Source organism: Mustela putorius, unplaced genomic scaffold (genome assembly GCF_011764305.1).
Source record: "Mustela putorius furo isolate JIRA1106 unplaced genomic scaffold, ASM1176430v1.1 tig00003962_pilon_pilon_pilon, whole genome shotgun sequence".
In the NCBI taxonomy this organism is placed as follows: domain Eukaryota; kingdom Metazoa; phylum Chordata; class Mammalia; order Carnivora; family Mustelidae; genus Mustela; species Mustela putorius.
In genome coordinates this window covers 23,692,023-23,718,139 of record NW_025422106.1, presented here as the reverse complement: position 1 = coordinate 23,718,139, position 26,117 = coordinate 23,692,023, and the positions used below count along the sequence as shown (strand labels likewise).

Below are 26,117 nucleotides of genomic sequence, written 5' to 3'. Positions count from 1 at the left end.
AAATGTTTTTATTTTCAGAAGTCAATATTTTAGAAATAGAAAGTATAGGTTGTAAAATTCTATAAGCACACCTTCAGCAATTTAGAATGTAAATCTGCATATACCAATGTTGTCCTTTTTTTTAAAAACAGGCTGTTATCAGTTTGCCTTTTTCATTTAGTTCTTTTCACAGGTTTTTCTGCCGGTACCTAGAAATCTACCTTATTATTTTTTTTTTTTTTTAAGATTTTATTTATTTATTTGACAGAGAGATCACAAGCAGTCGGAGAGGCAGGCAGAGAGAGAGAGAGGGAAGCAGGCTCCCCACTGAGCAGAGAGTCCAATGCGAGACTCGATCCCAGGACCCTGAGATCATGACCTGAGTCGAAGGCAGCGGCTTAATCCACTGAGCCACCCAGGCGCCCCTCTACCGCCTCATTATGAAACAGTTCTATGTTATTCTATAATATAGATATACCATAATTTACTCAACCAGTTTCCTGCTCATGAACATTTGAGTTGGTTTCTAGTCTTCCCAGTTTATGGTGTTACTGGAGGGAACACCCCTGTACATACCTTCCCGTAAAATAAATTCCTGGAAGTGGGATTGCTGGCCTTCCCCACAGGTTCCATCCTAATACTATTGTATCAGCATGGGTAAGAGTGGCCCTTTCTCCACACCCTTTCCCCAGACCTTGTTTTTAGCCTTTTAAATATTAGCCAGTCTGATATGGTGAAAATGGTATAACCATGATTTTTTAAAATTGTTCTATGTTTGTGAGACAGAGCATCTTTCCACCTCTTTTTTTGTGGTCATTTATATTCTGTGAATTGTTTCTTTGTGTGTTTTGTCTGTGTTTTTGTTTTTTTTTTTAAGTGTTTTGTAAGAACTCTTTGATCTATAAAAACAAATTTGCTGTCTTTCTGGGTGAGCAAGGGATCTTACCCTAGGGTTTTTAGGCCTCTGGGTGATCATGAATAAGCTTAAGGTAGGCTGTACTTCCCTTGAGACTGTATGCAAGCAAACTGTGTACGTGCTGGTGCATTTTTTTTGTGGCTCTGTTGCTTTCATCAGCCTCTCATAGGTCTGTGTGAAGGTCAAAAGCACTGCATAGGAACACTTGCATTAGCTCCTCACTGTCCCACCGGGAGTCAAAGGTACACAAGATACACAGTGAGATCATCTGATTGTTAACCTGAAGGGTTTGGTTAGCAGAGATCTGCTTAAGGGAGCCTGGTGGCTTGTCTCCTAAGGCTTGTCTCCATTCTTGGGTTTAGAGCAGGGGTGAGCAAACTGCTGCCCCCAGGCCAAATCCAGACCACTGGTAGGTGTGGGGCAACCCAGCTGGGTGGAAGGACTGGTGGTGGAAGAATTCACCCAAGGCAGGGGCGCCTGGGTGGCTCAGTGGGTTAAAGAATTCACCCAAGGCAGAAGAACAAAGGAGATAGAAGTTTATTGAACACACCGCAGGGGAGCAGCAGGCAGGACAGCAGGACAGGGAGGCAGAGACTGTCTGCCAGGAGGCAGTGCTGGGGGCTGTGGTTGAGGTGGGGAGTGAGGAGGTATGGGAATGTGTGGAATTTTCCTTTTTTGGTACCTGTGCCCAGTTGTAAGTCGCCCTTTGGTCAGATAGGGCTTGCGGCTGTTTCTGAGGTGGGTCTGCAGATGGGTCTGTTTGCGCTTGGCCCAGGGGTCCCTGTGGGCCCTTCTACCCCACTCGGCTTCCAGTGCTCACGCCTGCTGCTTAAAGGCTGCCAATTGTGGTTGGTGGGGGGAGGATTATAAACAAAGTTTTGTTTTTTTGTGTGTTTTTCAAAGATTTTATCCATTTATTTGAAAGAGAAAGAGCGCACGCACACGCGGGAGCAGGAACAGGGTTGGGGGGCAGAGGGAGAGGGAGAAGCAGGCTCCCTGCTGAGCCGGGAGCCCTACTAGGGCTCGATCCCAGGACCCTGAGATCCTGATCTGAGCCGAAGGCAGATGCTTAACCCACTGAGCCACCCAGGCGCCCCCGTGAACAAAGTTTCATTGGAACACAACTATGCCTACTATTTACTATTGTCTGTGGCTGCCTTTGTGCTGCAGGACAGAGTGAGGTAGTTCTGTAGAGATTATCTGGCCTGCAAAACCTAAAATATATGTTATCTGATGCTTTACACCCTTTGGTCCAGAGGCGCCAAGAAGCTGCTCAATTCCTGTCTCCTGTCGGGAAAGCAGGGGCTGACACCCACTCCCTCACCCCACCTCCTGCTGACCACCACTCCTTCTGTGTACATGGGCCAGCTCCCTCAGCACTTTTTAAGTCATGTTCCCCCTCCACTGCTGCCCCGGCCTGGGGGATCTCAGTGGGTGTTCTCCTGTCCAACAGGGTCTCAGAGGAGGGCTCTCAGGGCTCTCCTTTCCAAAATAGACCCCAAAAGGGGAATGAGAAGCAGGTCAGCGAGGACAGAGCTGGAGCTCTTGGGCAATGTTTTAGGGCTGGCCGAGACTTCTGCTGAGCAGAGCCCAATCTCGTTCTGATTCAGCCCAGGCCTTTAAAAAGCAGAACTGTCAGGATTGGCTCCCAAAGACGCCAGGCTAGCCGCACAATGGCACTTTGTGTTTGTGTCTCCCACCCATGTTCTAATTTGGGGGACAAAGGAGTCTTCAGGGTCACCTTTAGGAGCTCCCTAAATCATATCTCCTACAACTTCTTTGGGGCGTTGGATAATCACTATGTGATAACCTGGGAATCTGGGGGAATGTGTTGCCATGGAAACCTTAATTTGGGGACTTTCTGAGTTCTAAGGAGGTTTGTGTTGCATGAGCTGTGGTATAAATAAAGTGACCAGGGGCTGTGAGCTATCACCCCATTGGTGGAGGGGGGCCCCTGGGTTGGCAGAATGCCTTTTCCCCCCACAGAGTGGGGCGAGATAGCCAGTGGAGCCTGAGAGGTCTGTACTCGTGAGTGATCCTTGCCCCTAGAGGGGAGGCTCAGAGGGGCAAGACTGGCTTCCACGCCAGATGGGCTGCATGCCAGTCAGGGGCCTTCCCAGGTGCCCACAGCAGAGGGTCTGAGCTGGGCCTTGAGACAGCCTTAGAGGAAGAGGGTGATACTCCATGGGAACAGAGCACTCCCTGGGGCAGAGAGCCTCAGCTTCCCCGCTGGATATCTGGACAGCACACTTTGGTCTGTTTGCCCAATGTCTAACGTTTGTACAACCCTTTAACTCGCTTCATTGGCTGGAGTGCAAACACCGGCCAGTGGCTGAGGCGGTGTCTTTGGGCCGCCACCCCGCAATCCACGGCCTAGGGTTGCTTGGAGATGGGAGCAGATGCAGCCAACATTGTGGACGCATCTTTTCCACTTCATTACTCGCCACCCCCCCATCTCAGCCCCCGTCCATGTGGGTGGGACAGGGAGTTCTGAGCTGGAAACCTCCTGGAGAAGCGGTTACAAAATGTTGTCAGGGTCCTCAATGAAAAATTTCTCTGTGGACTTTTCCTATTTGACTCACTCAAGTCTGACTTTCAATCTGAGGGAGAAATGATCCCATGGGATTTGGGACCAGAGTTTGATGAAAACAAAATAAACAGCCTTCTTCAAATACTGAGAAGAGATGAAGAAAAGGCTTCAGGGTACAGCAAGGAAGCACATGCGCCCTGGCGGGGGGTGGGGTGGGGTGGTGGGACTTTGGTATTTCTGCTTGGCTGACCCATTTCCACAATCAGGAGATAATCCCCACAGCACCCCAGCCAGCCCTCTGGGAGCCTGGGTGAGAGGTGAACACAATTCCCCATGCCTGGAACCAGTTCTGCCTTTTGGTTTCTATCCTGTGCCTTAAGAACCCAAAATAGCCAGCTGATCACCATTGACCTGGGAAAAATTCACCCATCAGAAGGTGTTTTTCCTTGTGAGTTTGCTTTACCATGTGACACGTCCAGCGTCTGGGGGTGAACAGAAAGTGTAGTGGAGGCATCAGCAGGGCTGGACCCTGCTGGGAAGGCGAACGAGGTAGTTTCGGGAGTGGAGTCCCTCCTCCCCACCTCTTGCAGCATTGGAGCGGAAAGGTGACCACAAGGACCTTTTCCTGGCAATGTGCACTTGGAGCTGCCCGGTTGTTTGGGGTTGGGAAATAGCCCAGCTTTGCTGAGTCTGCTTGTCCAGACTGGTACATGGATCCCAGCCTATACAGGTTGTACAGATCTCCGGGTGTGTCCACCAGCCACCTCTGGACAAGGCTCACCTCTGGAAGGGGCCTTGTGGCTGTTCCCTGAGACCCCGGGCATGTCCCCAGCTGATGGGCTTGGGAGACCGTGGATTTGCAAAGTCAGTGTGAGGGGAAACATGGTGGCCCTTCTGCCCCTGCCTGCCAGCCAAGGCCTGTCGTGGGGGCCCCTGAGTAAAGAGGCATCTTAGAGAGGGTCCTCCAAGGAGGCCAACCTGTTGTCACCTTCCTGGAGCCCAGGCCTCTGGGTCTTCTTGTCCAGGAGCCCTGTTCCGTGGCCAGGATTCAGGGCTGGGGTGAGGGGGGGGCAGGCGGGTGCTGCCTGCAGCTGCTGTTTTCCCCTCTGGGAAGGTCACACAGCCAGAGCCTGTTTACAGGGCGGCTGAGGGGCTGAGAATGAGTCACCACTGTATCCCGGAGCAAGCAAGGCGGGCTTGGAGAGGCCGGGTTCTGCCCTGCAAGCCTGTTCCAGCCCCAGCCCATGCAGAAGCAGCTGAAGTGGCTGCGGGAAGCACCCAGAGCCTGGGGAGGGGGCCTGTGTTCCCCACCTGTGAGTGCAGTCGTGAAGCCAGAATCAGGAAGCTGCCTGTCCTGAGCGTTTTCCCCTGTCATCTGTCACTGTAGCAATGGGTCTGGCTTCCTACTTGGCAGCACAACTGGTTCTTCCCCTCCACCCAGCCCTCTAGGTCCACAGTAGGGCACTCTGCTCCGTGCTTAGCCATCACTCCCATCACCAGGGCTTCAGAGTAGCTGCTCTGTGTGGAGCAGGTTTTTTGGAGGCAGGAGGATGGGGAGGGTGGGAGGGAGGAGTAGACAGATGTGAGGATGAAAGAGGAGAAAGTCCACAGCAAATGCAAGTCCATTTGAAGGTGCAGCCCGGGACCATTGGCAGGTCCCAAAGGAGCATCAGAAGGGATGTGAAAAACCTCTAGTGGAAGAGCAGACTGAAAGCTTAATCAGGAACAAATAGAAGGTGAGAGTTGAGGGTAATTGCCTTGGAGACCAAACTGAGGTTTCCAAGAGGAGAGTAGCCCAATGCTGCCCCGTGCAGAAACTTGACCCGCTTTGAATCCCAGATTTGATCCTGACTGGTCTGGGGGAGTCCCTTGACGCTTTTAATCCTTGAGTTTTATACCCAATAAGGGTAAGAAATTACACCTACCTTATACGGTTGTTTTGAGTGTTTTTAAGATAATACCTGTAGAAGGCATTAAAAATTTATTATGACAGTGCTATTATTATTATTATATGTTATACTAATATAATTATGCTGTTATTATATATTATTATTTAATAATAAGGAAAATTCTCTAATCAAGCTGCTCCTAGGCACAGCAAATAAGGGAAATCTCCTGGCAGGCATGGCAGCTTTTGGAGGAAGGGAAGGAAGCAGCTTAAAGGATAAAACACAATTAGTATTAACATTTAAAAAATAATTAATGTCCTTAGGGAGATCCTCTTCTGCGATTGCTACCACACAATGACTATAGCTGGGATGTTTGTACTTTGGATTTCACTGGCCAAAGTCACCCTTGATGTTCTTTTCAGAGATTTCATCTGAAATGCTAGGTAGACCCTAAAAGCTGATACACACTTTGACTTCCTATTTAAATATTTGTATTGGTCAAAAACAAAAAACAAACCCACCATGAACTAAGAGGAAGTTAAAGGACAAACTAGGAAAACATACCTACAGTTCATGGACGAACTATGACTCTTTAATATATGAAAAGCTTGTATAAAATCCTTATGGAAAGACTTAATATCCTCACAGGAAAAAAGGGCAAATGAGGAATATAAATGACTGGTATTTTTAAAAGATTTTTATTTATTTATTTATTTATTTATCAGAGAGAGAGAGAGAGAGGAGAAGCAGGGGGAGCAGCAGGCAGAGGGAGAAGCAGGCTCCCTGCTGAGCAAAGAGTCCCATGCAGGACTTGATCCCCGGACCCTGATGAGATCATGACCTGAGCTGATGGCAGCCACTTAACCGACTGAGCCACCCAGGCTTCCCTAAGTGACTGATTTTAAAAATTGTAGAAAGTGTTCAAAGTTATTAGTAGTCAATAAATATAAATTTTTTTAATTTCTTCTTTTAAATCATGGAATAACGGGTGCCTGGGTGGCTCAGTGGGTTGGAGCCTCTGCCTTCGGCTCAGGTCATGATCTCAGAGTCTTGGGATCAGGCCCCACATCGGCCTCTCTGCGCAGTGGGGAGCCTGCTTCTCTTCCTCTCTCTGCCTGCCTCTCTACTTCTGATCTCTGTCTGTCAAATAAATAAATAAAATCCTTAAAAAAAATCATGGAATAAGTTCTATATATGTGGTATTAGAGAGAATAGTATAATGATCTCTGTGTACCCATCTTACAACTTGAACAGTTATCAGCTCATAACCAGCCTTGCTTTGTTACTGTTTCCACCCACCACCCAGACTGTTTTGAAGCAAATATCAATCATTGATTCACTTCATTTATATACACAAAGAAGTGAATTTTAAAAGAAGGGTGTTGGGTGCTTGGGTGGCTCAGTCAGTTAAGCATCTCCCTTAGGCTTGGGTCATTATCCTAGAGTCCTGGGATCAAATCCTGGTTGGGCTCCCAGCTCAGTGGGGAGTCTGCTTCTCCCTCTCCCTCTGTCCTATGCTCATGATTTATCTGTGTCTCATATACTCTCTCCCTCTCAAATAAATAAAATGTTAAATAAATAAATAAATAAATATAAATAAAACAAGGATGTTGGTAAAGTGGCAAATATTAAAAATAACAATAACACACAGTGCTGGAGTGGATACCATGAAATAGACACTCTACTATGTTGCTGGTGGGAATTACCATTTGGTATAAGTTTTCTGGAAGGCAGTTTGGCATGGAATATCACAGAAACTTAAAAGTGTGTATTCCCTTTTGCCTGATGATTCTACTTTTGGGAATTTACCTTAAGGGAATAATAGCTATGTACACATATGTTTATCTTTAAGAATGTTAATTAAAAAGGACCTCAGTTCCAACATCAGAGAAATGGTTGCATAAATTACAGACCATCCAGATAAGGAAATACCAGACAGTCATTACAAGTTATGTTTAAGGTGAATACTAAGAAAACATTTACAGGGGTACCTGGCTGGCTCAGTTAGTGGAGTATGAGACTCTTGACCTTGGGGTCATGAGTTTGAGCCCCATGCTGGGTGTAGAGATTACTTAAAAATAAAAGATAATAAAAACGGGCACCTGGCTCAGTCAGTTGAACAGCCGACTCTTGATTTTGGCTCAGGTCATGATCTCAGGGTTGTGGATTGAGCCCTATGTGGGGCTCTACAGTCAGCACAGTCTGCTTGTCCCTCTCCCTCTGCTCCTTCCCCTGCTAGCATGTACACGCTGTCTCTCAAATAAATAAAGTCTTTTAAAAATTTATTTTTATTTAATTTTTTAAAAAAGATTTTATTTATTTGACAGAGAGAGAGAGATAGTGGGAGAGAGCATAAGCAGGGGGAGCAGCAAGCAGAGGGAGAGGGAGAAGCAGGCTCCTTGCTGAGCAGGGAGCCTAATGTGGGACTTGAGCCCAGGACTGAGCCACTCAGGCACCCCTAAATAAAGAAAATCTTTAAAAAATAAAAATAAGGGGCACCTGCGTGGCTCAGTGGGTTAAAGCCTCTGCCTTCGGCTTAGGTCATGATGCTGGGGTCCTGGGATGGAGCCCCGCATCGGGCTGTCTTCTCAGCGGGGAGCCTGCCTCCTACTCTCTCTCTGTCTGTCTTCCTCTCTGCCTATATGTGGTCTCTGTCTGTCAAATAAATAAATAAAATCTTTAAAAAAAAAATAAAAATAAGGGTGGCTGGGTGGCTCAGTTGGTTAAGTGACTACCTTCAGCTCAGGTAATGATTCTGCAGTCTGCTTCTCCCTCTGACCCTTCCCCTTCTTGTGCTCTCTCTCATTCTCTCTCTCAAATACATAAATAAAATATTTTTAAAAAATTAAAAATAAGAAAAATAAAAAATAAAAATCTTAAAATGATTTAAAAAAATATTTTATTTATGTATTTGAGAGAGAGAGAGTGAGTAAAAGAGAGCATGAGAGGGTAGAAGGTCATAGGGAGAAGCAGACCTCCCTGCAGAGCTGGGAGCCCCATGTGGGACTAGATCCCAGAACTCCAGGATCATGTCCTGAGCTGAAGGCAGTCACTTGACCAACTGAGCCACCCAGGTGCCCTTAAATAATTTTTTAAAGAAAGAAAAAAGAAAACATATCAAGTAAAAGAAAAAAAATTTGTAAAACAATATGTAGCATATGATCCCAGTTTTATTTAAAAGTTACAGGTATTTGTAGGAAACTGATTAAAGGTAAATATATCAAAATAGTAACATTGACTATATCAGGGTGATTTTTATGTTATTCTTTCTTTATGTATACTTTGTTTCAGATGTTTTACAATGAACATAACTCACTTAAAAAAAAAAAAAAAAGATCGGGATGCCTGGGTGGCTCAGTTGGTAAGCGGCTGCCTTCTGCTCAGGTCATGATCCCAGCGTCCTGGGATCGAGTCCCACATTGGGCTCCTTGCTCGGCAGGGAGCCTGCTTCTCCCTCTGCCTCTAGCCTGCCACTCTGTCTGCCTGTGCTTGCGCTCTCTCTCTCTCTCTCTCTCTAACAAATAAATAAAAATCTTTAAAAAAAAAAAAAAGATTGTATTTATTTGTGAGAGAGAGTATGCACACAAGCACGGGGAGTGGGAAGCAGAGAAGCAGACTCCCCAGTGAGCAGGGAGCCCAATGCAGGATTTGATCCCAGAACCCTGAGATCGTGAACTGAGCCAAAGGCAGCTGCTTAACTGATTGAGCCACCCAGGCATCCCCATAAATTGCTTTTCTAATCAGGAAAAACAGTCCTAATTTAAATACAAGATGTAGGTGTTGGCTCGAAGGCTGTGTAGTAGTATGGTTTGACCTGAGGCTCTACGACCCCTAGGAATCCCCCTGTTGACCAAAATAACATATTGGGGAGAATTTTCTTGGTGTTGCTAAGAGTGTTATAGGGAGGGAAAGGCCAAGCAGCAAGGAGGGCAGCTGAAAGGTTCCGGTCCTTGTCTAGGTATGAAGGCGAGGGCCTCATCAGTGGGCCAATGGGAAATCAGTGTCCTTTCCCAGCTTCCTGTTCTTCCCTGTCCTGGATCTGAGGCACCCCTAAATAAAGAAACAACCCATGGTGTTTGCTAGCCCCAAGTCCATTGTTCTCTTGGCCTCTGTCCTAGGTTAGGGTTAAGGCAATTGTGAGCTTAAGAAGGTAGAAGGAAAAAGGCTAGCTAGCTAGCAAGCTGTCTGCCTTTTTAGAGTATTCCCAGACCTGTGAAAAGTTGGAGACATTCTTTGTGCCCAAAGGTGCCTGCAGCACCAAGAGCGTTTTTCTGGCTTGACTTTGTACCATGTAGCCTTTCCTATACCAGGCACTTGGCCTCTATCTGCTCTTCTGGTTGGGTTCCAAGCCCATCTGACCCCTTTCTGCCTTCATTTCCTGTGACTGGAGTGGCATCCCCAATTGGAATGGTTCCCTCTTTCCATATAAGCAAAACAAATCTTTGGATTCTCTCTGAGGCAGAATACCTCCCAGAAGTGACTCCCCTACAAGACTGCCTTACTGGGTCAACCAGCACAGGGCAGCCCAAATATATGAACTCAGGAACCAAAGCAGTCCTCTGAACCACAGAGTACCTGGGAAGTGGATGTGCAGAGTGAGACTGGCACCTTTCTGTTTTACCTCAGGGTTCCCCGGGCACAGAGGAACATGTCACATTTCTTCCGTTTCCTGCTGGGGGAAATTTCTCTATGCTCTTTCTCCGCCTTAGACCCTGTTTGAGAAGCCTGAGTGGACAGAGGGTCCACTCTACGTGAGGGCTGGAAAAAGAGCTCTTTGTGTGCTAGGAATTTGGGGGAAGCTTGGATGGCCACCCTGGCCCCATGCCATAAAATGGTTTATTGGCCATATACTATAAATTTATTCATGTTCCTATTTAATCCCAGGATGCCAAAACATCTTAACATATCTTACTCATGTATTTTTTAACAGCAAATTGAGACAAATTGACGTACCATACAATTCACCTGAAGTATACAGTTCTGTGGTTTTTAGTATATTCAGAGTTGTGCAGTCATCACCATAATCAGTTACATCACCCAAATAGAATCTCTGTACCCATTAGCATCTCCTCCCTATTTACTCCCAGCTTCCTCTACCCCAGCCCTGGGCAACCACTCATCTATTCTCTATCTTTATGGAGTTGCCCATTTCAGACGTTTCATATAAATGGCATCACACAATATGTGGTCTTTTGCGACTTCTTTCACCTATCCTAATGTTTTCAAGGTTCATCCGTGTTGCAGCATGTGTCAGTGCTTTGTTTCTGTTTGTGCCTGAATACCATTCCATTGTGGAGATAGACCACATTTTGTTTCTCCATTCACTCACGGATGGGCATTTGGGGTTGTTTGCCCTTTTTTTTTTTTTTTTTTAAAGATTTTATTTATTTATTTGTCAGAGTCTCTCTCTCTGCCTGCCTCTCTGCCTACTTGTGATCTCTTTCTGTCAAATAAATAAATAAAATCTTTAAAAAAAAAAAAAAAAAAAAAAAGAAAGAAAGCGAGCACAGGCAGACAGAGTGGAAGGCAGAGTCAGAGGGAGAAGCAGGCTCCCCGTGGAGCAAGGAGCCCAATGTGGGACTCGATCCCAGGACGCTGGGATCATGACCTGAGCCGAAGGCAGCTGCTTAACCAACTGAGCCACCCAGGCGTCCCGCCCTTTTTTGATATTGTGAAGAATGCTGCCATAAACATTCATGGACAAGTTTTTGTGAATCCATACGTTTTTCATTTCTCTTGGGTACAAACCTAGGAGTGAAATATCTAAGTCATATGATTAACTCTGTGTTTAACTGTTTGAGGAACAGCCAGACTCTCATCCAAAGTGGCCAGGTACCATCTTAAAATCTCACCAGCAGCAGATGGGGTTTCTGATTGCTGTGCAATCTCATTAGTGTGTGTTAGTATCTGATTTTTTTATTATAGCCACCCTAGCAGGAATGAAGCGGTATCTTATTGTGGTTCCGATTTGCATTTCCCTATTGATTAATGATACCGAGTATATTTTGGCCATTTGTATATCTTCTTTGGAAAAATGTCTGTTCACATATTTTGCCCATTTAAAAAAAATAGCTTACCTTATTATTGAGTTGCAGGAGTTCTTTATCTATAGACATAGCATCTAGACACACATCCCATATCAGATGTATGATTTGCAGAAATTTCCTCTTTTTTGTGTATTTTCTTTTCATTTGGTTGGTGGTACCCCTTGAAGCACAAAAGCGTTTCATTTTGGTGATGTCCCTTACTCATTTCTTTTTTTTTTCCCCCTTTATTTATTTTTTTAATATTTTATTTGTTTATTTGACAGAGAGAGATCACAAGTAGGCAGAGAGGCAGGCAGAGAGAGAGAGAGGAGGAGGAAGCAGGCTCCCTGCTGAGCAGAGAGCCTGATGCGGGGCTCGATCCCAGGATCCTGGGATCATGACCTGAGCCGAAGGCAGCGGCTTAACCCACTGAGCCACCCAGGCGCCCCCTTTTTCCCCCTTTAGATTTTATTTATTTGTTTGCAGAGAGAGAGAGACACAGCCAGAGAGGGAACACAAGCAGGGGGAGTGGGAGAGGGAGAAGCAGGCTTCCTGCCAAGCAGGGACCCCGATGCGGGGCTCAATCCCAGCACCTTGGGATCACGAACCTGAGCCAAAGGCAGAGACCTGACGACTGAGCCAACCAGGCGCCCTGTGTCCCTTCCTTATTTTTACTGTTGGCCAAACAGTAAAAGGTGCAGGAATAGTCAAGTTCAGACTGCCTCCATTCAGCAATAGTGGATGCCCTTGCGCAGGCAGCAGTGCTCCATGAGTAAGAAAACCAGTATGATTCTGGGGAATTGGGAGAGCCTAGATGAAGTCCATATGAACAGCAGGTTGGCACTGCTACACAGAGAGGGATTCCCAATGGTCAGGACACCGAGGGCCTGAGATGGGAGAGTCGCCCAACATGGTGGTGCTGTCTCTCTGGAGGCCAGAGAGACAGCTATGAACTGGGTGTTGGGGAGGATATACTTTGCCCAATGTCTGAATCCGTGATACATTGTCGTGTGTACCATGCCTCGGTTGGTGTGGAGTCACGGGGTGGGAGGGGCAGGGTGGGCGTTAGCTTTGAAGTTGTATCAGGCCGTTCGTGAGCTGATGTGAGGGGTGATGGGGACCTCGCTGGGAAGACAGACTGAGTCTTTCCTTGCCATCGGTCTTCTCAGGTGCCCATCACCTGGAGAGGGAGAGCCCTCCTTGCACTTAGAAATTCAGAAGCAGCAATCCCAGGCTAGCCCCATTGTCAGCCCTGAGGGAACTGTAGATTTCTGATGGGCACCTTCCAGAAGCCTGCTGTCTCAGAACAGAAAGCAGCTTTTGCTGACATCTGGTTCTTCTGGGACGCTGATACTTTTATTTATACAGTGACACTCTCATCCCCAAATAGATTCTTATTTTTAACAGGCTTGCTCCCTTTGAGGGATGCCTGAGGCTCCCAGCTTTGCTCACTGCTAGCTCAATGTAAACCCTGCAAAGACAGGAAGATCTCTGGCTTGTGCCTGAAGAGAGGAGGGACAGTCACCAGCCAGGAAGTCTAACAGCTCTGTCTTTACATCCGGAGTCGGAGCTTAGCATTCATCTGGCCTCCCTTATCAAGCTCAGTTCCAAAGGAAAAGCTTCCAATGAGGCGTAATTACTGCTCCTCAGTGACCCAGGGAGGAGAGCAGATAAGACATGGAGGCTAAAGAGACCCTGATTCCCTCCCCTACTGCCCCCTACCAGTCTACTGCCCATTCTTTAAGCGGGACCCCTTGCTTCTTGTCTTTCAGCTACCCAACATGTTTGGCGACCTTCGGTCCACGTTTATTGCCTTGATGATTGGATCCTATGCCTCATCCGCAGTCACCTTCCCTGGAATCAAGGTGAGGATGTGGCCAGCCTCCCCCTCTGGCCCTGGTGTCTGAGCTGAGGTCCGTCCTGAGGCTCCTTCAGCCTTCTCTGAAGAGGGCAGTTACTGTGGGAGCTGGGGTTGCCCCTCCCGCACCACGCACACCTGGGAGGATGCACCTGGGCACCACGGGGGTGAGGAAGGAAACCACCAGGCTGTGGGGAGGGAAGATTCAAGCATATGGTGCAGGGCGTGACCGCAGGCCGCCTTTGCCTTTCTGCCGTCTCTGGGCTGCGGTAGAGAAAAGGCTGAGTTGTCTCCAGTCAACCACACCCCCCCACCCCCACCCAGCCCCTCTGTTGTTACTGGGCTGTTACTCCCCATTGGCTGGAGCAGGGCTCTTGGCTAAGTTGGTTCAGCTGTTTCCCTCCCAGGCAGGATTCTGAGCCCATGGAAGTCACGGCAGGGTCAGGAGGAAGCAAACACCTCACAGTCCATCAGTTCCCGGTTTCCACCCCAAATACTGTTGCTCTTGTCGGGCTTCAGGAGCGGTTTCTCCCACCTCTGGCTTCAACACAAGTCAAATCCCCTTTCCTGCAGTGCAGGAAAAGGAGATGAGGAGAAGGAGTCACGATGTGGGCTGGTCACCAGGGAATCCAGGCACTTGGAGGGGGTGGGGCCGGCCATCCTGTAGCCTTCTAGGGATTCTCACACTTCTGGAGTGTGGAGAAGCCTCCAAGTTCCGCCTCCACCTTGCTGTCTTACTGCCTCTGCCCTGCCCTGCTCCCCCACTCCTCTCACCAGGAGTGGGGGCTGGGCAGCAGTCTGCCAGGACACTGCGGACTGTCATTTGGAAATAAATGGTGGCAGTGGCCACAACAGCTAACAGCTACCACACTCAACCTCAGTAGGCTTCCCACCTGCCAGGCCCTGTCCCTCTGAGCGTCCCACCTGCCAGCCCCCACCACAGCACCAGGAGGGCACATGCCAGTGTTCCGCTCACTTCACAGAGGAGCAAAGGGAGACATCATCTGTTCATTCCTGAAATACTTTTTGGCATCTGCCATGGACACTCTTCAAGGCCCGTCAGTGGACGAGGCTAGCAGGTTCCTGTTCTCAGGGAGCAGACTAATAAGAGACAAGGAAAGGAATCAAGAAGTCCATAATCTCAAAAAAAAAAAAAAAAAAAAAAAAGAAGTCCATAATCTCAGCCAGGGCTGTTCCCTGGCAACTAGTGATGTGACAGTGACGGGAGCAGTCAGGGAAGGCCTTCCCTAGGATGTGGCATTTGTCCCGAGTTGGAGAGACAGAGGGTTAATAAAGTGCCAGGGCAAGCTGGGATTATTGGAATGCAGGGTATCTGATGACTGGCCCCCTGGGCTGGCAGGGCTGTGCCTTCTCACGCAGCTCAGTGCGGAGAGAGGAGGGCTGCAAAATGCCCCCCGCCCACCCGCCTGCCTTACCTTCCCTCTGCTAACTCTGCCTCATGGCCCTGTGCCCACCCCATTGTGCCTGTCAGGTCATCTATGACTTCGGTGTCTCCTTCATCATCATCCTTGTGGTCTGGGCAAGCTGCTCTGGATTGGTTTTCCTCAACTGCTTCTTTAACTGGCCCCTGGAGCCCTTCCCAGGGCCGGAGGACATGGACTATTCGTAAGTGGACACAGTGTCTGCCCCTTACCTCCTTCCTGGCCAGGGTCCTGGGGGGCACCTGTGGACACTGTTTTGTGGCCTACAGGGTGAAGATCAAGTTCAGCTGGCTGGGCTTTGACCACAAGATCACAGGGAAGCAGTTCTATAAGCAGGTGACCACGGTGGGGCGCCGTCTCAGCGTGGGCAGCTCCATGAGGAACAGCAAGGAGCAGGCAGCACTGCAGGAGGGCCATAAGCTGTGCCTGTCCACCATCGACCTGGAGGTTAAGTGCAAGCCGGATGCTGCAGGTACCCACCTTACCATCCTCACCTTCAAGTCCTGCCTAAGATGTCACCGGGGGGTAGGGTCCGCACCCATACCCGCACCTCAGCGCTGGGGAGGAGGCAGCCAGCCGGACCAGGAAGCCCCAGTCCCCTTCACTGGGGCCCAGCAGCCACCGAGGGCTCTGTGGGTGCCGTCCCAGGCAATTGCCAATGCGTCCCCAGAGGGCAGGCGGCTCCCTGCACCTGGGTTTACAGATGAGCACACTGAGGCCCCGAATGGGTGAGGAGCTCATCCAGCTCAGCTCCCACACCCGGGTGGCCCAAGTCCAGGGCCCACGCATTGCACCTCACGCAGGCCCATCCCTGCATCCAGCACGAGGTGATCTGAGAGGCCAACCAGGCCTCCCCATAAGCCTGGATGGTATGGGTGGGCTGTGGCCCCAGGGCTGTGGGCCGAGGCCCCCCTGAGCACCGCCACTCTCCCCCACAGCGGCGCCCTCCTTCATGCACAGCGTGTTCAGCCCCATCCTGCTGCTCAGCCTCCTCACCATGTGCATCACGCAGCTGCGGCTCATCTTCTACATGGGCGCCATGAACAACATCCTCAAGTTCCTGGTCAGCGGCGACCAGGACGTAGGTAGGCGGCCCCCGGTCCCCCGTGCACAGTCCCCCAAGAGGGCACCTGGCGAGCGGTAGGGACCCTCTCTCGCCAGAGGGGAGGCCCACCGCCTGTGAGGTGCTAGGCCGGGCTGGACCGGAAACAGCGGGCTGAGAAGGCTTCTCCACGGCCAGCCCCACTGCTTCTCTCCTGTTGCCATTAGAATGTCCTGGTTTGGGCAGGGAGTAGGGAGGGAGACGGAAATAACACACGTGTTCAGGGTGTGGGGCGCATGTTTTCCATTTCCTCAGGGGCACCAGTGACTTGCGTGTTCACCAACGAAAACAGTGTGCGGGATGGGGAGTGCTTCAGCTGATGGGCAGGCCAACCCAAAGCCCAGCACCTCCCCGCCTGGGGAACCTGGAGGCCAGGCTTTCGGAGAGGCCTGTGCCCAGGGGCAGCCCCCCCAACCCCACCCCTGGACCTGCCCCCTGAACTGGGCGGGCAGGGCGGGCTGGAGGCTTCCAGGTGTGGGTGATCCGTTCAGGCTTGTTAAATTTGGTAAACAGAGATGATACTGCATGGCCACTTTTCTAAAACAGTACACAAGGTCTCCAGCTGATTAGAGGTTTGGATTCCACAAAGAGAATCAGTACTTCCTCAGGGCCTGAGCTGAGTCAGCTTTAGTCATCCCCAAGCGGGACAAACAGTCAGTAAATCCTTTTTATTGGCAGCCCTGTTGGTGTGCAACTGTTTGTTGGTTTAATTGTTTTTCCCTAGGGGAAGTTACACTAGGCATCGCAAGGAGTCAAATACAGTTTGTAAAGGGGGCAAAGAAATCAAGCTTTAATAAAAAGGAAGGATGATGAAGGGACCCAGACAGCATTGGTTCCACTTGGAAAGGAGCATCCCGCGACCAAGCAAAGTGGAGAAGCACGGGCTGTCACGTGCCTTTGAAAAATTTTGTAATGAGCTCTGACACAGTAAAGGCCCTAAGACAGCCCCAGAGGAAAGAGTGAGCTCTTTAGCTCTGTCTGATGATGTGTCCCCAAATTTCTACCATAGAATATTTTTACTGTGTAACACTCATTAAACTCTGTGGGCCGCGCTTTGGGGAAAGTTGATGGATCATGTCTAAACAGCCTCTGTTACAAAGTCAGGCCCAGAGACACAAAGACCCTGGAGTGTGCAGGGAAGGGCCTGCACTGGCTTGGGGAAGGCAGATCTCCCTGCCACTGAGTCTCAAACTTTTACTCCAGTTCTCTAAGAAACCTTTGCTGCCGAAGAGGGATTTTTTTCCAACTGTTTCCCATATTCAGAAAGTCAATTAAAAAAAAAAAGTCAATTTCAAGAAGTAGAGAAGTTGGGCCAGGAAATTCAATCTGTAGCTGATAGGGCGTTGGTTTTCCCCGTTCTGCTTCTGTGAGCTTCTGCCCCAGACTCCCCCCCCCCCCCAGCCGGCTGTTCCCTGGAGGGACTGCCTTAGGACCAGGTTGCTGGTGGAATGCAGGGTCTCTGAGGGAGGCCTGTGGTGTCAGACATTGGTGGGGTCAGGGCGGATGCATTGCCCCTCCCTAGCCCTCCCCTCCCTCTCTCAGAGAGCCCAGCCCGTGGGAGGGAACTGACTGAGCAGGGTTCCTGAGGGGCCGGGTTTGCTGAGCCTTTGGCTCGTACACCACTTCCCCATCCTGCTGCTCCATGGGTACCAGGGGCCTGATTCACCAGCCTGCCTGTGACGAGGCCCCGGCTGCACGTGACTGAGGCCTCAGCAGACAGGAAGCCCCCAGCTGATGCCTGTGCTGGGGCTTACCCACCTCCATTCCCAGAAGCCTGGCTAAAGCTCGACTTCCCTCCCCACACCGCTCCCCACCCCCCCACCCCCTCCCCCACCCTGCTCCCCCACCTACCGCCCTGCCCCAGGCTCTCTGAGAGTCAGATCTTGGTGGGAAGTGGACTGTGTGCTGGGCCCAGAGCTAGCCTGCTTCCACCCCCACCCCTAACATTTCCCTATAACAACCTTTGAGATTTCTGTTCCTAACCTCTCTCCTTTCTGCTTTTTTACTTTTGCTTTCTTGATGCAGTGATGGCCACTGGTAAGCAGCGGGATTGTCAGAGAACACTGTAACATCTCCTCCAGACAGTCTTTGTTTTACCAAAAAACATCCCTCTTGGCCAGGACTGTGGGTGGGGGAAGGGGCAGTCAACTCAGCTTCTGTTTGCCTGAAAAAAAAATCCCCGTCATAATTTGAAGGCTCTTTGAAGATTGGAGCCCTTACATCAGAGCTCCAATGAGTGAGCCTTCCCGGTATATTTCTAGAGGCAGAAAACTAACAGCTAGTCACACATGAAGCCTCAGTCCCAAGCATTGGTAATTTTGTGGTTCCCAAGTCATAGACGCTTCTTGGAGCTCTCGGGGAAGTCATTGTGACACACTGGATTTCATTAGCCATTTCTTGGAAATAAGCAGATGTGGAGAAGGGAATGGGGTGCTGGCCTCTTGCTCCAGCTTTGATTTCAGAGTTTCAAGTGTCTAGGCTCTCCTCAAGGCCCACAGTGACCCAGGGGGTGGTCTGTGGAAGACCCCAGGAGGGTCTGTGAAGTCTCAGACTCGGCCTGGTCCCTGCTCTGGGCTTCGTGGGGTCCACCCATTGACACAGCCCATTTTCCTCCCCAGTTGGCCTCTACACGTCCATCTTTGGTGTCCTCCAGCTGCTCTGCTTGCTGACGGCTCCTGTCATTGGCTACATCATGGACTGGAGGCTGAAGGAGTGTGAAGATGCCTCAGAGGAGCCTGAGGAGAAAGACACCAACCAGTGCGTAAACAGGGTCTGGGTGCCAACTCCTGGCCCCCCGAGTCTGCTGTAAGGCAGAGACAGGGTTGGGCAGCTTAGCTTTTGAAGTAAGCAGGAGAGGCGAGAGTGGGCCATGCTCAGAGCTTCTCGTCAGGGCTTTAAGGCAGTCTCGCTCTTGGGGCTCAGCCTGCATTTAAGCGTATCACTTCGTTATGAAGATTCTTTGGTCCTCGAAAGTTAGGACGTCCCTGGGCTGGATGAAAAAAGGAGAGGAAGTGGAGGAAGGTCTGTGTGCAGACATTGGGTGTCCGGCCATTCTGCTGTGAGGCCTGCACTCCGATGAGCGGCACGGCACGAAGGCCAAGCGATGCCAACGCGGTCGAAGTCGGCTCCCTCCATGGGAGGGGTACGTTGCTCTACCCGCAGTGCGTGTTCCTGGATCTGTGCATCACTGTCAGGGTTCAGCAAGGTACTGGAGCCCCGGTTTTGTAAGGGTTGGGCTCCAAGATCAGAGAATGAGTTAAGTGCCATCTTCCATGACTCCACCTTAACATAATAAGCAGCTGTTGATTGCTGTAGGCCCTGGGCCAAACGCTTAACACAGCATCTCAGTTAAGCCTCACAACACCTCTATGAGGTGTGTGTTAAGGTTATACCCATTTTACAAATGCGGGAACTGAAGTGAGGAGTTTGCTGGGGGTCACACAGTGAGGAAGCAGTGGGCCTGGGACGCTCCGTAGGTCTCCAGCACTAGGCATTCATCCTTGGATGTTGAACAGTTGTCCGTGGGGTATCTGTGTGGGCGGTGGGCCTGGAAACAGTAATGGTGAATTCACAAGGAAATAATTACAGAGAATGCTCTGTTATCTAGGTCAGGTCCTAGAGCCAAGAGACTGTTTGTGCCCATTCCGGTTCCATCTGCTGCATATTTGTTTCTCCTTCACCCCCTCCTGCCCCCAAAGGGGAAATCCACTCCCTCCCTTATTTGACTTATTATCTGGCTTATCATGAGCTTCCTGCAGGATTTGGGTGAAGTTGGAGCCAGTTCATGTTGATGAAATGAAGCTTTGCCACATCCTGACTTGGGCACACTCCGCTCTTTGCCTCACCATCGATTTGTGCTCGACCTTCCCTGAGGCAGTGTGGTGTGTTGGTAGCTACGTTCTCATAGTCGACCTCTCCACAGAGGTTCACACTCAGTCAAGAGTGTGCAATGGGAGTGTTCCGAGTGCCAGTCTAACCCTGGCAGTCCCTCAGACATGCTTGAATTAGTCTCGGAGTCTTGTGTTGTGCACAGACCATGGCTCCTGAAGCCTGACTTCCTAGGAGAGCCCACCCTCCCCCAGGGATCCCTCAGCTCCAGCATGTGCTCTTGTCTCCACAGAGGTGAGACCAAGAAGAAACGAGACCGGCAGATCCAAAAAGTCACCAATGCCATGCGGGCCTTCGCCTTCACAAACCTGCTGCTTGTGGGCTTTGGGGTGACCTGTCTCATTCCCAACCTGCCTCTACAGGTGGGTGTGGGCAAAGGAGAGGCCAGGTGGGGTATTGGATGGTGAGACCTAAAGGTACATGATGAGTCATGGAAGCCATCCACAAAGACAGTGGTGACTTTCATTCATTTAATTCAACCAAGCAATCAACCAGCCCACTGTTATTTACCAAGGGTTTCTTACCTGCCGGGCTCTGTGCTTGATGCTGGGGGTGAGCTCTAAATGAAACTGGGATTGCCTTTCACCGAAACTCTTTTCTATGAGGGCATATCATGCTTCATGGCCTTTTGGGATCTTGCATACCATGAACACCACCATCATACCATTCCCTGGAACTACATGGGGCATTCGTATGGCTGCTTGGTTTTGCATGTGTCCAAAGAGGTCTGGCCAATCTATGGCCTTGGTGGGGCCATCTGCTTCTCTGGTATAAGAGTGTCTGCAGGGTGTTGGTGTTGTAGAGAGTGAGAAAGACAGTGATGATCACTTGGAATCCGGGTTCAAAAGCTTAATTCCTTTCTGTAAGATTTCTGGTGCTTTTGAAACCGGGCTTTTGGCAAAGATTGGGAGCAAAGTATATATTTGTCACCTGCCCAGCTCTACCCTTGGATCCGTGAAAGTGTTCTAAAGCCAATCCCCAAGTTTATGAACTTCGAAGGGTCATAAGTGACGGTGCTGTTGCCACATGGGTTAACCCAGTTCAGATAGTATCTTGGGCCAGGTCCAGAAGGAAAGTGAGAGTCTCTTCTTTTTGACAAGGGGCCATGTGCCCTTGTCAAAGGTGCATTGAACACCCAGGTGTGCACCACCCGTGGGTGTTCTGTGATATGAGTCCGTATCCATGCCAACACTGTCTGTGCAGACCACAGTAAACTATTGGAGGGTTGGGAGAGTGTCCTTGCGTCCCTGGTGCCCTCCCAGCTTCCTGGTAGAGAGCTGCCCTCTCTGCTGGCCGGTCAGGGGGCCATGCTCAGTAGAGTTAGTCACCTGCTTTTTGTTTTACTTAGTTCTCGTTGAAAGAGAAGTTCTGAAGAGGCAATTAGACATTTGAAGTGGGAAGGGGGAGCCTTCGCAAGTGCGCGCATGCACAGTCGGGCACAGCCCTCTTTCGACACTGTAGAGAGCAGTGTCCCCTCCACCTCCCACATTTGGTGAATAGGTCCTGGCTGCTAAGCAGGATGGCACGACTATATGCAAAGGACAAACAAAGGGTCCTGGTGGCAAAATGGCCAGCTCTCATGATTCTTGGGAATCCTCTGCAAGTGCTTCTCAGACCTTTGCTCAACCTGCCAGTGGTGGCCTTTTGGAGAAGCTGAGCTTTCCTCAGGAGGGGAGCAGGAAAACTAGCTTTCTATGGGCCCTGGGTGACCAGGCACAGAGATCTCTGGGCACAAGCCTCAGGTCAGCAAAGCAGGAGATCAAGTCACGATTAATGACCTCCTATGTAGTGCTGTGTCTATAACACATAGAACAACTGATTCTCGGTGAAGGTGGGAGGGGCCTTTACTCAGTGTTTGCCAATTTCCATGGTGTAAATGCTTCCATCATGGCTGATTTCAGTCAGCATGAAGTCACTGATCATGGAGGAATGGGACAGAGATTATAGGGACATGCCATCATGCAGTACTCCCGCCAATACTGTAGGAGAAGTAAAAAGCTCCCGAGCACAGATAATAGTAAAATGTAGTGAAGTAATCAAGGAACGATGAGTTTTGAATATCTGTTAGCTTTCTTGAATATAACTTAATTGTAATTGTAAGTTTACAAATTTAATTTTTAGTCATGACTGTCTTTAATAGCTGGCTCACAAAATTCCTGAAAATTCAGGAATGGGCCCTAGAGATCTGGTGTGAGCCCACACTGGGTTGCCAGTGCTCCTGCTGCTCAGGACCCAGGAACTCTGAGGACCCTCACACTCTGCTCTCCCTCCCGCAGATCCTCTCCTTTATCCTACACACGATTGTGCGAGGATTCATCCACTCTGCTGTTGGGGGCCTGTATGCTGCTGTGTAAGTGCTGGGTGGTGTGGGTGGCCTGGCACCGAGGGTGGGGAATGGCCTAGGGGGAGGTTTGTGGTGGGACTGAAGTCCTGAAGGGGCCAGCCTGCCATCTTGTATCAGGGATGGGCACCAGATTTTTGTTGGCTGTGTCAAGGGACCGTCACACCTGGCGGGAGGGGGGTCAGCGGGCAGAGACAGCTGGGTGCCCACAAGCCTTGGCATCTAGCACGAAGTCAGTTCCTCAAGCCAGGGTCAGTGCTCATTATTGCCTCCGGGCTGCCACTCGGCCGCGTCCTCGGACTGCCCCTGGCTGCTCACAGGAAGGGCAGGGGTGGGCTCTGGCTGCCCAGAGCTGAGCATTGATGTTCCAATGGCCCCCAGCAGGGGCAGTGACGCGGGTAACTGAGCCCACAGTGTGTTAGACTGCTCTCACCCTGAGTCCGAAAGGGCCTGGTTCTGCCCACAGCCTTCTCAGTCCTGGGCTAAAATGAAACCTGCCTCCTTTTCCAAGAGGCCACATGTGCAGAGGGAACCACCACAGCTATCCTTCCCCCTTCGGCTGGGGTTTGGCTCAAAAGTGGAACTCTGGGTAGCACCTGGCTGGCTCAGTCAGTGGAGCATGCAACTCTTGACCTCAGGGTTGAGTTCGAGCCCTACATTGGGTGCGGAGATTATTTAAAAGTAAAATCTTAAAAGAAAAAAAAAAATGGAACCCAAGCACCATGTGCTGTGTGTCCCTGCTTGAAGACCCGTTGGTTCCCCGCTGGGAATCCCTTTCCTCCTCTGGGGCTGCAAAGCCTGACATCTGCTGAGATTTTTGTCAGAATTCGGCATCCCACGGGGGTCATTCCAGGTCTGCACCCAGTGCCAGGAGGAAGTTGCCACTGCCCAGGCAGAATGTGCAAGTCCACCAAGAGTGTGATGCCGAGTTTCCGTGATTACACAACACTCCTCTAGATGAGGGCATAGCTGAGCCAGGGCCGGCCTCCGACCTGCTCCCTCGGCCCGGTTTCCAAGCTGCAGACTCCTTCTGGCACCACTCGTCCCCCTCAGCTTGTCCAGCCCCACCGTGGACCTGGGGCATACATGGGTTGGTGGGATCCTCCAGAATCTGGGCCCTCACTGGTCTGAAAGAGAAACTGACAGTCGCAGATCTGCTTAGCAGAAACAAATCTCAAGCAGGCACCCCAGCGTTCTCTCAGGTGGCTCCCGCCTCTGCTCTGGCACCTGACGTGCTGCCTGGAGGCTCCAGGACACCTGGGGCCAGGTTGGGACTGGAGGGCATTTGGAAAGCCTGAGAGTGGCACCTGTGGTGACAGGTCGTCTGTTGTCCCGGCAGGTACCCCTCCACCCAGTTCGGCAGCCTCACGGGACTGCAGTCGCTGGTCAGTGCACTCTTCGCCCTACTGCAGCAGCCCCTGTTTCTGGCCATGATGGGTCCCCTCCAAGGAGACCCTCTCTGGGTAAGAAGGGTCTGGGGCAGTGGGGTGTGGCATCAGCCCCACTCTGCAGACTCAGAGCTAGGAGGCATCCCTTTGCAGCTTCTGGAACCCCAGCAGTAGACAGGTTGGAGCTTTGGTTAGGATTGATTCAGGGTCCTCTGGAGACTGGGGGTTGGGCAGGAGGAGAAAAGTATCCTTTCTAGACCTGAGGTTGGGGTAGCCCTCCTGCCAAAGGTTATAATTTCTAAACAGGTACTGTGAGCCTGCCCCAGTCCTGGTCCTACCCCTGGATGTTCACATCAGTAGGTCAGAGGTGGGGGCCTGGGCCCTGAGGGCTTCCTAGCAGCTGTGGACACTGGGAAACTCGGACGCTGGAATGTGGAACAACGGGCCCTTGGACCGCTTGAACCTTCCAGTTTCAGCTTTTCCTTTCTTCTCCTGTGACCTCGCCTTTTCCAAACAGGAGTGTGGGGAAGGGTCTTGAGCCAGGCTCCACAAAAGACCGCAGCTCCTGCCCGGTCCCCCACCTCGTGTGATGGCAGCTCTCATTTCTGCTTCTCTAGGTGAACGTGGGTTTGCTTGTCCTGAGCATGCTGGGGTTCTGCCTCCCCCTCTACCTCATCTGCTACCGGCGCCAGCTGGAGAGGCAGCTACAGCAGAAGAGGGAGGATGACAAGCTTTTCCTCAAGCTGAACGGCTCCTCCAACCGGGAGGCTTTCGTGTAGCTCCCACGACCTCAGAACTATGGTCTCCTGCCCTTGCTTCAGTGACTCACCAGTGTCCTCCTCCCCATCCCAGAGGACCTCCGTGCACCCTCAGGATCCTTGCCTTCACATTTTGGAGTCCACGCTCCCTCCCAGGGCCCCAGTCCTGCCTTGGAGCTCTGCAGCGGAAGGACTGGAGAGGGCCCGGATGTGCGATTTTCCTAGTGCCGGAAGCAAGGGCTGCTGTGGGCTTTGCTCTGCCATCCTAGAGGGGCCCTTGGGCTTTGAGGCTCAGTGGGGCCTGCAGGGGGAGCAAGAAGGAGCCCAGCAGACAGGCTCTCTCCTTCATATGTCTGGATTCTGCCTCTTGCCAAAGCAGTGGGGTCTGCCATCTACTGCCTGCCACCTGCCTCTCGGCCGCATGCCCACTGGCCACACCTGCCCAAGGACAAAGGCTCTCATCGTCTGCACCCCCTCGCCTGCCCCTCGACCTCCTCCCTTGGCCAGTCGGAGGCTGCCTGAGGAAGGAAGGACCCGCTTCCTGTTGTTGGTGCTAACTCCTTTGTAATTCCAGCCCCCTGTGGCCTGTCCATGACCTGTCCTCCTGTTCCAGGCCTGTGGAGAAGCCCCCCCGCCGGCTGAAAGCCTGGGGAGGGAATGGAGGGCTGGATAGTCAGGCATCGCTCAGGAGCCAAGGACAAGGCTAATGAGCAGTCCCTCACCTCCTCCCTCAGGGCCAGGAGTGTTTCCGCTGCCACCCTCCATCCAGCCTGTGACCTGAAGGGAATTAAAACGGCACCAACAGGGCACCCCCGACACACACAGCTGTTTTTATGAGGGTGGAAGTCCGGCTGTTGCTGACAGACATGGAGGGCCAGGCCTGACTGGGGAGATGGGGTTGTGAAGGGCTTAGGGGTGTGTGTACTTGTGGGATGTGTGAGAGGTGTATATGTGGGGTGATTCTGAGGTGGGGGTTCTGGGTGTCTGCCCTTAACCTCCCAGAGCCGTGGGACAGGCAGCCCAGGCCTGCCACAGGCTCTGGGTCCCGAGGCTGCCTTGCTCTGGGCCTGGAGCTTGTTTGAGGCTGTGGGGTTATACTGCCCCCTGCCGGCAGGCTCCTCCGGGGCCCCGTAGCTGTTTACTTGAGAGAGGTGGCTCTCTTCCAGGCTGGCCTGGCTCTCCAGCCACCCGCCTGACTGCCCCCAGAAATGGGTCTGAGACTTCCTGGGAGTGCTCAGCAGGGTGGGTTGATTTTTAGGTTTATACGTTTGGGTCTTTTAAGTTTTACCAGACTCCTTTTTATAAAGCAATAAATCCCATTTTTCCTCCTGGGAAGGGATGACCCTGCTAGCATTTTCAGTTAATGGCTACACGTGCCTGTTTTGAGCTTGAGAAGAAAAGGCAAGACAAAATTTTCTGCCGCTGACCAGCCCCAGTCCTACCCAGTCACTGCCCATCTGTGATGGGTGACTGCCATCTTAAGAGCTGCACTAGTCAAGAAAAGACCTCACTGCCCCACCTCACCCCCAAACTGGGCTTGTGCAGAGATCTTAAAAGTGGGGACCACCCCTCCTCTGCTGTCCAGCCCAGCCACACCACGAATCCTGACCCCTTGTATCCCCTACTCAGGTTTCCCACCCCTGGCTCAATCACCCTGAGGGTTCCTCCTGAGCTCAGGTCACAGGGTGACACCAAGAAAATCTCAGGTTCAAAGAGACAGAGGCAGAACGCAGTGAGGGGAACTTGTGGAGAACAGGAAGGGGCAGACCCAGGGCCAAGTCTGAGCTCTGCCTGAACCGTGGAGCACCTCCTGCACACTTCCATTTTCCTGGGCTTCCGTCCAGTCCACTCAAACACTAAAAAGCAAAAGAACATATGTTTAAAATAAATATTTTTTAAAAAGAGGGAACTAGATCAACATTTCCCAAACCATTCCTCAGAACACTAGCTCTGTAAGATGCTAATTATTCTAATTTAAGAAATCACGGTCAGGGGCACCT

General features: G+C 50.9%; 1 protein-coding gene across 5 annotated transcripts in view; it reads left to right on the top strand.

The window, feature by feature from the left end:
* SLC43A2 (solute carrier family 43 member 2) overlaps window positions 1–24,933 on the top strand; it is a 39,817-nt gene extending 14,884 nt beyond the window's left edge. For 4 of the 5 annotated variants that reach the window (XM_004746875.3, XM_004746878.3, XM_045069932.1 and 1 more), the window contains exons 6-15: window positions 13,113–13,205; window positions 14,691–14,824; window positions 14,910–15,112; window positions 15,579–15,725; window positions 17,768–17,779; window positions 18,361–18,499; window positions 19,863–19,992; window positions 21,907–21,980; window positions 23,311–23,434; window positions 23,977–24,933. In XM_004746875.3, coding sequence (XP_004746932.1) covers window positions 13,113–13,205; window positions 14,691–14,824; window positions 14,910–15,112; window positions 15,579–15,725; window positions 17,768–17,779; window positions 18,361–18,499; window positions 19,863–19,992; window positions 21,907–21,980; window positions 23,311–23,434; window positions 23,977–24,138 — 1,218 coding nt within the window. In that variant the 3' untranslated portion in view covers window positions 24,139–24,933. The remainder of the gene's footprint in view (window positions 1–13,112; window positions 13,206–14,690; window positions 14,825–14,909; window positions 15,113–15,578; window positions 15,726–17,767; window positions 17,780–18,360; window positions 18,500–19,862; window positions 19,993–21,906; window positions 21,981–23,310; window positions 23,435–23,976) is intronic. The other variant, XM_004746879.3, reaches the window with a different exon arrangement.
* Window positions 24,934–26,117: the final 1,184 nt, after the last annotated feature.